The sequence below is a fragment of the Python bivittatus genome, unplaced genomic scaffold (genome assembly GCF_059951505.1).
Source record: "Python bivittatus isolate LINGU-HERP-01145 unplaced genomic scaffold, Pbiv_v1 ctg000670_np1212, whole genome shotgun sequence".
Classification (NCBI taxonomy): domain Eukaryota; kingdom Metazoa; phylum Chordata; class Lepidosauria; order Squamata; family Pythonidae; genus Python; species Python bivittatus.
The window spans coordinates 8,775,204-8,792,949 of NW_028277094.1; the positions used below are offsets into that span (position 1 = coordinate 8,775,204).

General features: G+C 44.3%; 1 protein-coding gene across 3 annotated transcripts in view; it reads right to left on the reverse strand.

Annotated features, from left to right (window-relative positions):
- The window catches only part of MAMLD1 (mastermind like domain containing 1), an 87,229-nt gene that overhangs the window by 31,014 nt on the left and 38,469 nt on the right, over positions 1-17,746 (reverse strand). For all 3 annotated transcript variants that reach the window (XM_088151846.1, XM_088151845.1, XM_088151847.1), the window contains exon 2: positions 9,073-10,689. In XM_088151846.1, the coding sequence (XP_088007972.1) occupies positions 9,073-10,689 (1,617 nt within the window). The remainder of the gene's footprint in view (positions 1-9,072; positions 10,690-17,746) is intronic.

Consider the following 17,746-nt stretch of genomic DNA (forward strand, 5'->3'; position numbering starts at 1 on the left):
CATGTAATTATCGACTTTCGTCTTGTCTAGGTTGAACCTCACCTTGTTAGCCCACATCAGTCCCATCAGCACCTCCAGGCAACAGTTGAGTTGTGATTTTCATCGCCAGAACTTGCCTGGCATTAAGGTGGATAAGGCAGCTGCTGCAGACGGCGGGCACTGGGGGGTGGGTTGTTGAGCAGCCGCAGAGTGTCAGGACAGTGTGTGTGCACAGTGTGCAGCCTGAATGTTGTCCCTTCAGCTAGTCCGCTGCCCCAGATGCAGGAGAAGCTGCTGCTCCATCCTTTGTATTCTGGATGCGGAACTGGGAGGGCACCATCTTGCTGGGGAGGCAAAATATCTTGGGCTTGGTATGGTAACTGCCCCCTTTGGGAGGTGCTAATGAAAAAGCCAGGGCATCTATCCTGTTTTGCTAGAAGAAGACCTCACCCCACATCTCAGAGAGATGGGAGGGGCCACTTAAGCTCTCTAGCCTAACCCCATGCTCAATCCAGGAACCCGGAGAAAAAGCAAAGATAACAAAGGATCGCCCAGCCTCTGCCCGAGCACATCTAGAGAAGGGGAGATTCTGGTTCCATTGTTGACTTGCTCTTACCCTTAGGAAGGTTTTTTTTAAAGCATTCAATCAGGACTTGCTTTCTTGAAATTTAAACCCTTTTTCCCTGCATTTGGGAAGGAAAGGAAATTGGTCTTCACCTTCTTTGGGGTATCTGAAGAGAGGTCCTATATTCCCCCTGTAGTCATCTTTTCTCAAGACAAGATATACCTAGTTCCTTCAATCTCTCTTCCTAGACCTTAGAACATCCTACAAAAGTTAACCCAGATAATAAACAAGACCTATGGGATCTCATTGACCAGCAAAGGCATGAGCAACAATTTAACTTCTCAATACAACCTCTACTCGTTTGTTACACAGAGAAGCGGTTCTACTGGAATGTGGATGGGAAAGGATCTGCAACCAGATTTCTAGACTCCAGAGTGACTAATGCTCACAGCTTGGCTTCAAGAAGCACTGCACCACGATTTCACTACCTCTTCTGGAATTTTGAGGGCATGTTATGGACATTCTTACATTGCAAGCCTGGCCTGTCCCCAAAATACCCATTTCCTAGAAGACAAAGTGGTGAGCCTGCTCCCTGCCACTTTTTCTTGGCCTCCAAGAGGCTGCCTTATCATCTCAGTTTCTCTTTTTCTTCTCCTGTTCCTCCTCTGCCCTGGGGCACCTTTCCAAACTAAACCTTGGTTTGTAACCACCTTCCAATTTCATTTTCTAAGAATGTCTCTGGGGGTCTGAGTTTCAGCCAGAGGTATTCTTGGAAACAGAGACTTTGAAGATGGCACTTTTCTAGCTTCCCTCCTTTTAAAAATGGAAAGAATGTAAATAAATTAAAATCGAATGAGGCATGGAGCACAGCAGGCACTAGAAGAGATGCTGTTGGTTGGCACCCATTAACATTCCATGGTTCGAAGTAGCTGTCTACTAAACTCCTGATTCTCTGAGTAGGTTCTTGGCGGACTATTTTCTCGTCTTCTATCACCTTAGGCCCTTTGAATACCTTTCCACTCAAACAGCTGCTTTAGCAGAATGCATTCTCCAGGGCCCAGGTTTCCTACAACCTGAAACACGAGCCACCCTGCCCCGATCGATACTTGTCAATGTTCAACAATAAAGGCTCTGAGCAACAGATGAAGAAAGATTAGGCAAGATCTGATCTCCCAATTGTCCAGAAAGAGGGATTTGATGAACTGTCTGGCTGGGCTGCAGACAGATCTAAGATAGGAGTGGTTGGAATGAAAACACACACTGGCCCAAGAAGGTTACTCTTTGGAATGCAAACTCATGTCTCTAAAATGTGTTTCGAAAGCCACATAAAGAACGCACCCGCGCACCATCTCCCCATGGTCCACCTCCAGCAGCTGCCGCCCCCTCTGTGTTCCTGGACCTGCTACAAAATCCCACTTTATGCTGATTGTTCTTTGTGCCTCCTGGCCATTGTCCACATTCTTTTCCCTCCATAACCCTTGCGTTGCTCCAGGATGAGGGGTGAGTGGCTGAGTGGGAGACAAACAAGGCAATCTGACTCACATTTGCAAAATGCATGCACACAAGAGAAGGGGCAATTTGAAACCCACCAAAGATAACACTTAGCTGCTCCTTCAGAAAAGTCCACAAAGAAAGGGTGTCCTGAGTTATTCTGATAATGTGTCAAAAGAGCCTCAAGACAACAAATTCTTTCTCCCCCTTCAGCACTCATTCACACTCCATTAAGGCAGACTTACCCACCCTGACCTGATCCTTTCTGGTTCTGGCAGACTACAACTCCCATCCCTTTCAACCAGTATGGAGGTCATCTACAGAGCATTATCCTTGGGAAGTTGCATGGAGGATCTAAACTTTTGCCCCATGAGCTAAGAGAGTATTGTCTTCTAGAGATGTTGAAAGTCAATTCCCCAAACCCGCAACCAGCACGAGAGCACCGTGAAAGGTCAAGTCCATACAACTGGGGAGTATAAAATGGGGAAAGCCAGGTTGGAAAAGTGGTCTAGAACTAAGGAAATGTAGGAACAAATACCCACTTTGGCATGAAAGTCACCTACAGCCTTTCAATTTATCCTGCCTCACAGGATTCTTTTGAGAATAAGGGGATAAGGAACATAGTCCACTGCCATTAACAGAAGGATCAGGAAGGAGACAAACACCCAGTAGGCGAGAATAAATAAATAAAGAAGCTTAACAGAATAATGTGCTTCTGATTCATTTTCATACTGGGAACTCAGAATATGGCAATAGTAGCAGTAGCAGAAGTAGAACTGTAACAATAACAGCAGCTACTACCTCTGGATCACAGTAGCACATCTGGAATATTCGTTTTATGTTTCGATTTGAAAATGCAACCACCGGGCACTGTCACCACATCAGATTTCCCAAAGAAAGCAAGAGACTCCCATAAGATGCTGAATTGTCCTATTGCTCTTTTCTCCTTCCTTACCCTCTCCAAATTTAAATTTAAATTTAAATTTGCACCTTTCCCTGCTGGCTTGTGGGGTAGTGAGAGATTCCAGGAGATTAAAAGATAACATCCTGGCTCATCAGGAGCACTAATTTCTTTTGTCAAGTGCCTGACTAATCATTAGCTGTCCTATGATGAGCTCCTTGCTAGTAATCAGATAGCCTAACCTGTAATGTAAATTACAAAACCACATTCTTCTTCTGAATGACTCCACTGATCCAGAATGTACACCTGTGATGTTCATCTTGTTGTTCTAACACGTGGAATGGGCCCCAGTGTTGTAGGAGCTTCCACAAACTCACTTTCACAGCCTTTGGTTTGTGTTGCAAGGGATCTATAGGATTCTAAGAAGCTTGTTCCTCCTTAATTTTCTTCTCATCATGTCCTGTGTTATGTCCATTTTTTCCCCCTGTAAGTTTTTAGCCGCTGAAGTGACCCAGTAAATGGGAACATACAGGGAACCCAAAACTCTGAAAGCATTCTCAGAATTTTTTAATCTTTTTTGGTCACAATGAAATTTATTGTCTGCAATGAAAGGTGTCTCTCTAGCCAATCATTTCAAAATAGCCTACTATGCTTTGGATCAGTCTCTCTTCATGTGGCCAGCTGCATCCATGTCTCCCACCATCCTCAAGACCTTGTGAGAGATCATTTCAATGGGTACAATCCATCTTGCACATTGTCAGAAATGCTGGGCTGACATTTTGGCATCGAAGAACCAAAGATCAGGGGGATCCGCATGGTCAGGATGAGGACCACAACGGTGTGATCAGAGCTCTTTCTGTTTTTTATGTGTGTTGCATGCATAGCACACGTCAAAAACAAGCCAAGCTTCAATTGCATCATTCTGGCCCTCATCCTGACTTTTTTTGACTCATGGACAGCCCTGAAGAAGATCAAGCTATCTAGTCCAGCTTCCACTGAAAAAACTCATAAACTTTTGCTGGTATTTAAATCTGTAATTCAATGACAGCAACTGATGGCAGGGGACGCCACCTTTAATGTTTTTCATTAAATAAAAAGATTTTCCCAACTCAGTTTCCTTCACCTGTCTTGCTTTTGAACTTCCAGCATTTCTCAGGTTGTAAAGGTTAGTTATTCTATTTATATTTTGCCTTTCTGCCCAAAGGGCGTCACGTCTAAACTTCAATGCATTTGTAAGGTACCACATTGGAGAAATTCCTTCTTTGATCGGTTTCAAAAACTTGCAAAATGACAGCAGTAATGTAAACCCAGCAATGAAGACATTTGATACAACATCTAAAGGAACTCCTGTCTTGCTAATTAACTGAATGAATTCATATCAAAGGCATTTTTGGGGTATTTAAGGTACAGGTAAAGCCCCTTTCAAACCAAGCTTGGTTCCTAATGATTTTATGGACACATCCATACAGTTTTCTTGCCAACAATTTGAAAGGGATTGAGATTTCCTGCTCATCTCCCATCCAGGTAATGACCAGATCCAACCCTGCTTAACTTTTTGAAGACTAGGCAAAATCAGAGAGTTTTGATTTACGGATAATTCCCTGCACCCTCTTGATTAAATCAAGGGTTGTTTTTTTTTTAATGAAGTTCCCTCAAGAGGCCTCTTTTTTTGCTTAAAAAAATAAAAAAAACCCGTATCAACTTATGAATAATTAGTTGATTATTCCCCTGCAATTAATCAACGGATGTTTCCAATCTTCCCTTGCAAGAAACAAAACCTGTGCCATAGGAACAAAAACTTGATAGCATCACCAGAATGGTGATAATCTACTTATCTCCCTACAGTTTGCTTTAAGGTTTCTTCTTGGAATCCCCCTTTGTGATAAAAGCCATTAAAACTCTTAAAAAGAATTGCCCTGATCCTTCACTTCCTTGTTATTCAGAGATGGCTTAACCAATGATATAAAATCCAGAGCAGGGCTGTCATTTACAACATAATTAATGTTATATGTCTTCTCTGGTAAAAGGCAGCCAGGCATCGCAAGCTTATTGAACTGATTTGAAAATGGGAATATTCTCAGGGTTCATATTTATCATCACAATAGACCTCACAGAGAAGATCCCTGCACCTGTGGTGGACTAACTCTTGGCACCAATGTAAATAGAGGAAATTGCCAAAAGAAAATAAACGGGATCTTTATTCCCAAAAGCAGAACCACACCCATAAATCCGTCTGCCTGGGCCTCGACCATCTTAGCTTGGATCTTCCCTTTCTCTACAGCTCTGGAAGGAGGGTGTTCTCTCCCTCTTCCCGAAACACCAGCTCAGCTCAGTAAAGCTCAGCTAAGAAGTCCTGGCCTGTGACTCTGGTTGGAATGGGGTCCGGTCTGTTTTGCAGAACGGTGATGGGGGAGCCCAGCCAGTTGAGAACAGGGGCCATGAGAGTCATGGGTGAATTTCTAAACAGGTCACCCTCTGCCGCCCTCCATGCTTGAGATGAACTGAAGTGGCTGAAGACCCATTCTTCAAGGTGTACCAGATAAGTGCAATAGTTGGGGGCCACGCACAGCCTTTAACTGTTGTGCAGTTTGCTTAGGTTTGGCACAGCCTGCCCCCAGGGTTGGTAAGCCATGCTTCAGAGCAGAGCACGGTGCATAAAGCAGCTCACTAGGACTTATTCAACAATAAGGTTGTTGCACATACGTGGTAAAGCCGACTCAGTGCTGACTTCATCTGCCCAGCCTTCCTCAGCCAAGCACAGTTCTGAGGTGCTTGAACTACAATTCTCATACTTCCCAGACGTGGGAATTGTAGCTGATGCAACATCAGGAGGATGGCAGAAGGCAGGCCAACCCTGCTGTCTGCTGGGAAGTAGACACCTCTACTGGGCTAGTACATACTGATTTTGGAAATGAACAAGACATTATATTTAACGTCACTCCCCTTGAGGTGAGGTTGGCCCCAACCCTGCTGGCTTTCAGGAAGCCCTTAAAACACAGCTTTGTCAACTAGCTTGGGGATCCCATGGCAGAGTGGAGCCTGTTAGATGGTTATATGATACAGGTAGTCCTCACTTAACAACCACAATAGGTTGGTTAAGTGGGGTGGTCATTAAGCAAGTCACCATGTGACTGAATCCAATTTTATGACCATTTTTATGATGGTTGTTAAGTGAATCATGTGCTCGTTAAGTGAATCCAGCTTTCCCAATGGACTTTTTTTGCCAGAATTTACTTAACCATGTGATTCACTTAATGACCATGAGATTTGCTTAACAACCATGGTGATTTGCTTAATGACCATCATAACAATGGTTGCAAATTGCAATCATGTGACTGTGGGGGGTACGAGAGTTATAAGTGCAAGTACAGGTGGTAAAGCACTTTTTCTGAGGCCGTCGTAACTCTGATCCATCGTTAAATGATTGGCCATTAAGCATGGACTACATGTAGTTAATGCAATGCCCCCTCTGTATGTTCTCCTGCCATTTTTTATTTTTATCTCATTTTTATTTTAATTTAAATTGGTTGTTTTCATGGTTTTATATGTTCTTGATTATTACTATGTACACTGCCCAGAGTCACTCTGAGGTGGGTGGCTATACAAAGATGATTGAATGAATGAATGAATGAATGAATGAATGAATGAATGAATGAATGAATAGATAGATAGATAGATAGATAATCTCCGATGCTTTGCTCCCTCAATAATGCAGGTGCCTGCCTTGCGCCCAGCGCTCATGTCTTTCTCACAAGCCTTTCCCCAGCAGTGGCTCTCCGCTGTAATCGCTTGCTTGCCAGAGAGTTCCCAGGAGTGAACTTGCCTCAGGCAATCCTTTGCTTTATTATTCAGCGCGTAACCAGATCCCTGCCGAAGGGAGGAAGATGGCATGCACAGGAACAGCTCTGCAGCTGCTTGCTCCCACTTCAACTGGTTTCTGCAACTGCACCTCACAGGTCAAGCTGCTGCAGGTCCAACAGCCAGGTTTTAATCTCAGGATACACAGTAATCCCTGTAGAGGTTGTTGGCCCTGGCACCGTTCATGGAAACCAAGGCTGAATATTTTCCTAGGGCCTCTCCCCCAACAGCAACTGGATTCCCACAGCATTAAGCCACCGCATGGGCTCAGCCATAATGGTTCAATCAGTAAACCATAGTTAAGCAACCCCTAACCTGGCGATGTATGAATCAGGATACTGTCTTAAATCAATACTCCCAGTCCTGGCCCTATCAGAGCCAACTTCTGTTTACTTATCAATTTATATAGCTGTCCGTCTTGCTGATTGCAATTCTGGGTGGCGAGCATACGATTAAAAACCAACAGAAACACCCCTCCACAAAATATGACAAGATAATGGTTATGGCTTTAATTAAACCTCACTGGTTCAGATAGTTGAACCAACCTCCCTTTTTTTCAGAGAGGATGAGCCCAGCTTCATCTGGGAAATGCTTTTCACACGTAGCCCGCAAACCAACGGCTCATACAGCGAACCGATCCTGAGTTTTCACTCGAGGGCAAAACGATCAGGCTCCAGTTACCATATTTTGGACACAGGATGTGAAGAGCCCGCTCCCTGGAGAGGCCTGGGCAAAGTGGAAGGAAGAGAAGGAGGAGGATGGACTCTGTTGTAGTGGTGATAGGTACACCATTGGAAGATCTGAAGGACCAGATTGGGGACAGATCGTCACGGAGAAAGTCTTTCTGTGTGGCTGCCAAGAGTCAACACTGACTTGATGGCACATCAACCATCCATCCATCCACCCCCACCCACCCCAAGCCTGCCAAGCTAAGGCACTGGATAGTACTGGGATAGTCAAGAGTATTCTGCAAAGAAGTGGATGATTGCTGTCTTTTGACTTTTCTCTTAAGCCCCCTTAACTATTCCTGGGCAGCCCCTTGAGCCGCTTGACCAAAAGGAACCCAAAGAAAACATAAAATAAAAATATGCTAAATGCCAGGTGCTTTCCCCCCCCCCCCAACCCACCCCAAAGCTTATAACATAACTATAAAAAGAAGTTGTTTCTTATCTGTACAAGGCTGAAAAAAAAGTTTGTCCAAAGCCTTTTTAAAAAAAATGTTAACAGCCTTCCCAAAAGGAAGATGAGACAGAAAAAAGAAATCGACCTCTTTATCATGTGCTCAGCGACCCCCTAAGGCAGCTGTCCCATTTTAAACGTAACTTATCTGGGGTGGAGGGAAACTGAGTCTTCCTTCTAGGCAATGCAACCTATGTGTGCCTATGTGAGTAAGCACAAGCCAATAGAGAGATAATCATGTTATTCTCATGCTCAAGAATTTTCGCAGAGACACAGGCAGACAACATACTGTACCAACCATGGAATTAAAATCCAAAATGGCTACAAACAAGTTCAACCAACACTTTGAAGGCATCAACCAAACCAGGATCTGCTTTGTTCAGCTCTTCAGCCTACTGCAGTCTGACCCCAAGAAGGTGCAAATATCTGCTCTTCCAGCAACTCTTGCATCAGTGCACATGTATTTGTGTCATGGTGTCTGCTCTCTGGAGCACTGCTCCCCCTGAGATTCACATGGCCCCCACCCTGGTCTTTATTAAACGAGCCCTTAAGATAAAACTGGCTCTATCTCCAGACCCTGATTGGTAGGTGATGGTCTTCTCGTATGGTGTTCTAGTTCTTACATGAGTGTTTCTTAGGGACACCTTCGGATGATTTCTGTGTTTCATAGTATTTTATATTTGTATTTTTTAAGCTGCCCAGAGTCGTATCAGATTGGGGCAGCCTATGAATTTCATTTACTTATAAATAAATAAATACACACGTCAATCAGGGATGCTCAAGTTTTCGCTGCTGAGGGCTACCGCTGACCTGTGAAGAGCACATGGGGGGAGTACTCTAAAAGGGAGGCAGGACCAGGCCCCAAAGAAGAAGTCAGAGCCAGGCAGGGGTGTCCACAGGGGGGAGGGTCAAAAAAGTCAATTTTATGATGTACGTAAATAGGGGCATGGCTTCATTTCCAAGGATTTGCAAGGCTTGCCTGCAGCCCTGGGGCTTCAGCTCATGCACCCCTCGTAAAAAGAGACAGGCGAAGGCAGTAACATGGAGGTAAGGACCCTGTGGCATGGATGAACGAACAAAAGTCAGCTCGGTAGCTTACCTGCCGCACTTGCGAGGACAATGGAGATGGCTGGACATGCCGCTGCATCCGAGAAGGCTGCATCAATTGCCGTAGCTGCTGCTGCTGCTGAAGAAACTGGCTGTTGTTGACTTGTTGGGATTGTGGAGAAGTTGTGGCTTGTTGCTGAAGGTAATGCATGAGTGACTGCTGCCCTGAGTTTGAAGCCATTGGTGACATCTTCTGGGCAGGTGTGGGCTCTGAGTTGAAATGGGAGAGTGGCTTGGTATTGCTGAATGAAAACTGGTCTTGGGCAACGGGCCCTTCACTCCCCAACCCTGGTTGCACGCTGTTGGAGGACTGCGTCATGATTACGTTCATATTCTTGGACTGTGTGGATGACATTGACTTGTAGAGTGAACTTTGCATGTTGGTTGGGTTGCTGGTAGGTGTGGTGTTGGGAATCAAGGTACTTTGAGGGCTAAAAGGTTGTTGGTGCAAAGCTGGGCTGGAAAGTTTCTCTGGCCTGTATGGTGAAGGTCCAGTATTCGGAGGCCCCAAGGGGTTTGGAGAACTCTTAATGCTGTTGGCTGAAATGTTGGGGAGGATGGAGTTTGGAGGGCTGAAAGACTGCTGGTTGAGGACTGGACTGGAAAGCTTCTCTGGCCCAAAAGGAGGAGACAGACCTCCAGGTGGATTACTGTTGGATGTGATGCTCGAAAGCAGGGAGTTCTGTGGACTCTGAATGTTGCTTCCTGGCAAGCCATTAGAACTCATGCTAGAGACCATGACATTTTGGGGACTGAATGGCTGGTGGTGTGGAGAAGATCCTTGCCTGTAAGGAGGAGAAAGACCTTGAGAAGATATGGTTGGCCAACTTGGGGCTTGGGGCTTGGAAGCTGGGGCTTGCTTGCTGGCTAAATGCTTCAATTGCTGGGCATGCCAATTAGTCCCAGACATGTGGATGGCCTGAGCCTGGCCCTTGTTGGGTGTGGCAGAGGAAATGGGTGAAGCAACAGCCTTGTTTTGAGATGGAACTGAGTAAGTCGCTCCAGTTGATGGTGGCCTCATCTGTGGGGACCCAGCACTTGGGTTGCATCCAGGAGAAAAGTCTTTGTTGGGTAGATGGTTGTCCAAGGGTGTAGCCTGCGGAGAGGACTTGGGAGTGCTGTTCATGGCTGCTGGTGGGTGGGCAAGGTTCCCAATGGGCTCTTCAGGTTTGCTCCCTAAGATCTTTTCAAGGTCCAACTCATTGGGAGAGGGATCAGGCATCTTGGTCAGTTCTTCCAACAAATCTTGTAGTTCCTGGTCCACAGCATGCATGTTGCTGCCTTTTTCGCTATAGTGCCCCCCAAGGGGCCCCTTCTGCCCAACCTCAGCATTAGGCGGTACAGAAAATGGAGACCCAACGCCACTCCCATTCATGTGGGTATTTTCAAGCAGCATTCCATGTCCAGACATCGAGGAGGTTCCATGATTGGCTGAGAACGGAGAGTTTTGCATGTTGGGACATGAAACAGGATTGGTCCCAGGACCCATGGAAAGAGTGACATCATCAAGACAAAGTCTCTTACTCTCGCTTGGGAAGATGACATCAGGCATGGCATTTGATGCTGGTAAACCGTCATCTTCCACCTTCCTCTTAATGGATCCCTGTAACTGCAAGATAAATAGGTTTTATTAAGCAGACAGGAAACTCTGAACTTGCAAAGGCAAACCAGTGGAAACAGCAACAGTTGGAGACAGGCGGTTAGCTCTACACCAAAAGTGAGGGGTTAGGCCAGTGTTGTCCAGACTTGGCCACTTTAAGATGAGTGGACTTTAACTCCCAGAATTCCCCAGCCAGCATGGGGAATTCTGGGAGTTGAAGTCCACTCATCTTAAAGTGGCCAGGTCTGGACAACACTGGGTTAGGCTAAACTTTGGTTAAACTGGTTCCAAGCTCCTCTCAAGCGCTTCTGAAGCAGATCTCCTTAACTGCATCCCATCTTGGCTTCAACCCCACTGGCCAAAAACCAAAGCCTGCCTTCACACATGTTGCCAAGCCATAAGTTGGCTTGCGTACTTTGGATTTAGTGTGTTACGCTTCTCCACCGTAACAAATAAATCATGGTTTAGCATACTATGGACACCAGGTCCCAAACCTGCAACAGCATTTTCTCACATCTACTGCATGTTGAATCTTGCTTCTTTCTTCCATTCTAGACCACTATCCCCATTGGAGAGACCTTAATCCGTTTATCGCTATTTGTAGGACAAATTGTTATCATTTCCTGCTTTATGAATATATTTTAAAAAAGACCGTTTCCACCAGGGAGGAATGCTGTCGGCTCCTAGAGCACATACCAGCCTCTTTTCTGTAGAAATTAATTTTTCATCCAAACAATTGAATGCTTGTACAGAAACGTGGCCCAAAGCTGGCAAAGCATAGCTAACAAAGGGTATTAAGTTCATACTGAGACAGATCAACAATTTCACATTCCTTGCGGGCAGAGCATTTGAAATAATCTGCATACCTTCTCATCCAAGCAAAACAATGCAGCCTGAGTGATCTAAACAGACTCGACCTAACCACAGATACTTCAGATGGCCCCCAAACCAAAACAGTTTTAAAAAGGAGAGAAAGCAACTGACAACTAAATCCATGACAGCATGAATGAGTGTTTCTTCTGAAGCTCACCCACACTCTACGTTAGCATCTCTATCTATATGACCCTCAATAACCAACTAATTCGGGGATCCAGAAATGGGAATAAAACCAAACGTTGCGTTTCCCGCTGTGTCCAAAGAGGACTTTAAATAAATAAATAGAAGAACAGATCTCCAGGGATTGCCTGCCCTTTCCCCAAATTTAATTATCGTAGGTTCCTCCTTTTCAATAACTATGAGCTGCACGGCCAGTGGGATTAGATCAGATTAGACCATTAAACATAATATCTTCATTTAGCTTTTGGGAATGACCTAAAATGGTCTTCCCCGACATGGAGCCATGCAATGTGTTGGGATTGCAGCTTGAGTTCCTGCCAACATGATCAAAGGGAGTTGCAGCTCTTTTGCAGGGGTACTAAAAAGAAGGTTGCAGAAGAAGACACAGAGGAGGAGGAGGAGGAGGTCTACAAACAGCATTCATTGAATATTCTTCAGATTTTTCGAGAGGGCATAGAGAGATAATTAAAAAGACTCCTCTGTTCGTATAATTTATGTAGCACTTTAAAACATTTAGAGGATTTTCCTTATCACATTTAGCTTCAGATAAACCCAGCTGTTAAAAAAAAAGTTTGATGTACATTAATTATGGAAAACATAAAGGACTCCTTTACAGCATGCAAGACATAATTAACCTTGCTTTACAAACCTTCCATGTTCGTTATCCTAGCTTCGTTCAGCTTTAGGTAGCTTGAAAGATTTGATGTCCCAAATGCAATGACTGTAGTTTGGTTACAAGCTTAGCATTCCGCTACACCAGCGTTCCTCAACCTTAGCCACTTTAAGATCTGTGGACTTCAACTCCCAGAATTCCCCAGCCAGCATGGAGTTGAAGTCCACAGATCTTAAAGTGGCTAAGGTTGAGGAACGCTGTGCTATGCCACCAAGGCTTTTGCTTTAACTTGCCAAAGTGGGCCAGCAGCTTCTTGGTATGCCAGTCTGAATCCACAGCCAAGACCAAGCCACAAGATTTGATTGTGGAGTTAAATTAGCATAAGATGGGCCATTTACTACCAGCTGCTCTGTGGGAAGGATCTGTAAAGGGAGAGGGAGGAAAACAGGTCAACCATCGTGCAGACGCCTTTTCCTTCTTCCCTCCTGCTCAACAGGGCCACTTTCACAAGCCGTGCTGCGGGAAGGTTCTTCAAAACTAGGGTGCTTCTAAATACTAGTCTGAAGTTTTTATGACTGTTCATCTTATTTGGAAATGGCTTGGGAAGATTTTTCTCCTGGGAGGTGGAACACCCATAATTCTAACAGCCACAAGAGCCAATTAAAGCCACATTCAACCAACAGTTTACAAAGCCAGACAGCCGAGTACAAGTTTGGAAATTAGCCCAAGGCCCGCTTTCAATGGTGGGCAATGCCATTATGAAAATGAGCAGGGCCAAAGCCAATGCAAAAGGAGGAAACCCATGGAGGTTCTCTGATCTACTGCCATGCAACCCGTATGCCACAGCATTTTGCTTAATTAATATGAACTAGACTATGCCAACACGCTGTTGCTCTACATGCAAGTTCTCTTTTACAGAGAGGGCTCCAAGGCGAGATTCTCTGCTTATCCAGAGCGATGGTATGAGTCGACGCCAGATCTGACGTGATCTGCCCTTCATGCAAAGGATTATCCTAGCTTCCCAAATCTGCTGCCACAATTATTTGATAGCAAGCACTAGAAGCTATAGGCCAGTGTTCCCCAATGATCAAACAGGTTAGAGGGGATGGAAGTGGTGTTCTGGCACATTTAGAGAACATACACTTGGAGATGGCTTTTATGGGCGGCTGTCGCAGCAATGAAATTCTCCAATATGCTATTAGTATGGACGGAAAAACTTTAGGGCTGAAATTTGGGGAGTGCATGGTATAATACGATTATTTTAAATAGGTCTCTGCGACACTTTGGAAAAAAATTCAGGAAAGGCGTTTCAATGGGCAGATCTAGCCCCTGCCTGCAACTCTTTAAAGCAGCTATGTCTTTTCTCAGACTCATGTAGCTGCTCTTCTGCAGTGAACATGCAATCTTGGGAAAAGATGAGGTTGTTTGAAGAGTTGCAGGCAGGCGATATCTTCGTATTTCAAAGCACTTTTGGAGAATTAATCTAAAGCAGTGTTTCTCAACTTCAGAACTTTAAGAGGTGTGGGCTTCAACTCCCAGAATTCCCCAACCAGTCATCAGATGATCTGTATGATTTCTGCCCAACTGAACATATGGACTTTGTAGCTTGTAGACCATGGCTGATAGAATACTGCAAAGTGGGGACCCAGCCCATCATGGCTTATTCAATAAGCAATGGTTAGACACATCATGACTCAGTGCTCTGTATGGAACCCAACCCAGCCAAAAGGGGGAAACTCAGTGTGGTGCATGCAGGCTACAGGGAAAAACACACCTCTAATAAAAGAAGAAAAAAACAGGACAATGGTAGGCAAGAAATCCTTACACCTAGCTTACTCCAGCTTTCTGAGCCCACTGCTATTTATCCACCTTTGAAGTCACTTATGAAGCTATTGGGTAAAGACACTGCTTTAACTATGAGTCACTGTTTGGGTCACAAATATAACAAAGTTGATATGATGGAGAGAGATAGAGAAAGAAGTGCTTGTCCTTCAAAATAGCAGTGATTTGGTTTAGGCTCTCAGTAGAGTTTGCTGATGGCTTTTGTCTGCTAATCTAAAAGCTGGACAGTGCAAGCGTTCGAGAAGGTGAGAGCCATGTTTTCTTCTGCTCTTTGCCTCAACCCAGTGACCTCTCACTCCATGGATTCCTACTTCTCACAGGTCTCCACTTAACCCACCATTCGGACTTGGGCCAAACACCAGCTGGTTCAAACTCCATCAAAACATATGCAGAACCTCAACCCTCTGCCCCTATCAACCCTTTCATTGCTCAGTGTGTGGTTTTTTAAAGATTTTTTATCCCACCTTTATTATTTTTTATAAATAACTCAAGGCGGCAAACATACCTAATACTCCTCCTTCCTCCTGTTTTCCCCACAACCACAACCCTGTGAGGTGGGTTGGGCTGAGAGAAAGGACTGGGCCAAAGCCACTCAGCCAGCTTTCATACACCATCTCCTGGTTTCTAGCCTGGTGCCTTCACCACTAGACCAAACTGACTCTCCTTTTGCCTAACACAATTTTGCATAACACAAATCTCTAAAGATGTATTAGTAGAAGAGGAGTCCCCCCCCCCTCAATTTCTTCCCCTTCTTTCTTTATCAGCAAATGATGCCTGATCAGATCTGCCTTTCAGGAACACATCAGCCTTGTTTGGATCTGGAGTGTAGGCACTGGAGAAGAAAACCTGCACGTGGAACATTTCCAGCAGCTGCCAGAACAATCAGCCCCTGCCCTTCGATTCGAGTTGTAAGTCATATGGAACACGGCAGCTTTCAAAACTGTTAATGATAGACGTCTTCTAAAAATTATGACTGTAGATCTTGTCACTTCCTGCAGTCTAATTCACATCCTGCTTTGCATAACTTCTACAAAAAATAGAAGAAAAGAGAATAGCTCAGCCGGCCGTTGCAGCTAGAGAAGCCTCCAAGCTATGTAAGGAGAGATGCCTCCATCGGAGTAGATTCTCCTCCTCCTAAGTCTAGATGAAATTCCAACCCACGTGAAGGTGTTCATCAAGCCAGCCTGACTTAGCAGAAATGCAAAAAAATAAACGTGGGGGGCATTTCACGATTTGCAGTTAAAGGGAAGAGGAGAAACCTTTTGCAGAAAGACCCTACCTGCCTGTTGGAATTGCTTTCGATGTACATTTCAGTCTATGGGCTAATCTTCTCAGTCTCATCTTGCCTTTTTATAAAGCCTTTGCTGGTTTTATGTTTCAAAAGAGCTTTACCTAAGGGAGCAAAGTCTTACAACTTTCTCCTTCCACTTAAAAAGCGAACCACCCATTCAGTCTCATTTTTCAGGCGATGGCTTATTTTCAGTAATGCTGGAGTAAACCCTATCTGCCGATGTCCTAAATATTTTCTTCTCCAGTGAAAGAGACTTCTGTTTTCGTATCGCGGTTTCAGGTACTCTAAAATTTATTTCCAATTTCAGCTGCTGGTGTTTCTGAACTTATTTTATTGGTGGCGAATGCTGCTTTTCTTCCCCAGGATTTTCTGGCTCAAAATCGAGATCAATCTCCAACTGATGTTTTTTCCATCTCTGCTGCCTCACTTTATCTCTCTCTCATGGTTGTAAGTTGCAGAGTTGTCTGCGGGGCGCAGGCAAAAAAGTCAAGATGGCTGCCACATTGGTGTGATCAAAGTTCCATCCATTTTTTCCCTCTAGATCTAAACTTTTTTTCATATCACAAAACAATGTAACGCCCTTTGCAAGTCTTTATCAATGTCATATTTAGCATTAGCTGCACAACTCGAGCAACCTGATGTTTGTTAATATCTTAGAAACCACATTTAATGCTGATATAATTTTTTCTCATCTTTAAAGGTTTAATTGATCTTAATCATCACAGCATTAACACCTTCCAGTTTCTCTTGTATAAATACCACTGTATTCTGTTATCATCTGTATTCTATGATGTATAATTTGTATTTTATAACACAATAAAACAACTAAATTAGGGAAAGAAAAGAAAATGAAGCCTAGCGTTTTGTTTTGTTTTGAAGTTCCACCCATTTTTAAGCATGGCACATAAAAAATGGGAATTTTTATTGTACTGCTGTGGCTGCCATCTTGACCATTTCTTGACCATACCCTGCAGATACCTCTGCTGACAAATCACTCCGTCTCTGTGCAGCTTCCCCTTTTTGATCCAGGACCTTTCCCCTAGGATTTAATAATACTGCTCAGGAGAGATTCACAGACCCTTTTTGTGCTTCATTTCATTGAGAAATGAAATTCTCCTGGGGAAAGGCGAGCCACAAACACGGTTTCTCCCTTTCTGTCCTGCCAAAGTAAAACAGATGGGAAATATATATCTATATCTGGAGATGAAGAGTTTTGGCTGAGCAAGACCAAGCTGCACCCTACCCAATTGCACCCTAACTCTGTCCACTGGCAGGTGTCATACCTTGGCGATTCGAGAGAGAACAATGCCAGAAAATCTGCATCTAACGAATGCATTGCAAGGATCAAGACAATGGTGTTGCCTCTGCGTGCCAATCTCTCTGCAAAGGATGCATCTTAATTAGGCATCCGAGGACTTAACGGCAGCCACGCTGGGCATATTGTTTTGTTGTAACTTTCACATTTCATTTACTGACAAGCGTTATTAGCTTGACAGCTGAAGAAAGGAGGGCGCCCCCTCCCTTTCGTCTTCCCCTCCCCAACTTCATTTTTCTCTAGCTCCGTTTTTTTCCCCCCAATTCTGCCTCAAAATCAAGATCAAATCTCCAATTTATGCTTTTCCATCTCTGGTGCCTCACGTCACCTCTCTCTCATGCTTGTAAGTATCGTTTTATGTCACTTTCTCTTAGAGTGCATTAATTTCAAAATCCTCTGGTTCCTTTACCTAATTTCTTAAACTGCATTAATTCTTTGAGATGATCCAAGGAGGGTGGGAAGCAGACGCCCCCACTGAGATTACTTAGAAGGGATGGCGCTTGTATATGGAATTTTATTCCAATTCAGGCTCTTTCCCCCTGGGTTGTGATTCACCATCTTCAATTTGTACATGTTGAGAGGAACAAGGCACACAGAACACTCCTAGAAGAGCTCACTTTCAGGTATTGTGAACATGGTTTCTCCTCATACAACTCAACTATTCTGGCATCTTTGACGGGTTCAAAGTTCAGAGTGAAAATAAAACCTAAGAACAGGTTGGGCTCACCTAGCCTATCATCTAGGAGGTTCACACCCAGTTCATGGAGGCAGCAGCTCAGGCTGTTTTTCCAGCTCCATTGGGTCTGTGTAACTGATCTTGAAATGGCTACCCAACTAGATGGAGCCAAGCTATTGTTACTAATGTCTGCATCAGCTCAATTCATCATGGATTCAACCACTGCTGGAAGACACAGAAAGGAGGTCTTCATGGATGTAGATCAGAATCTTT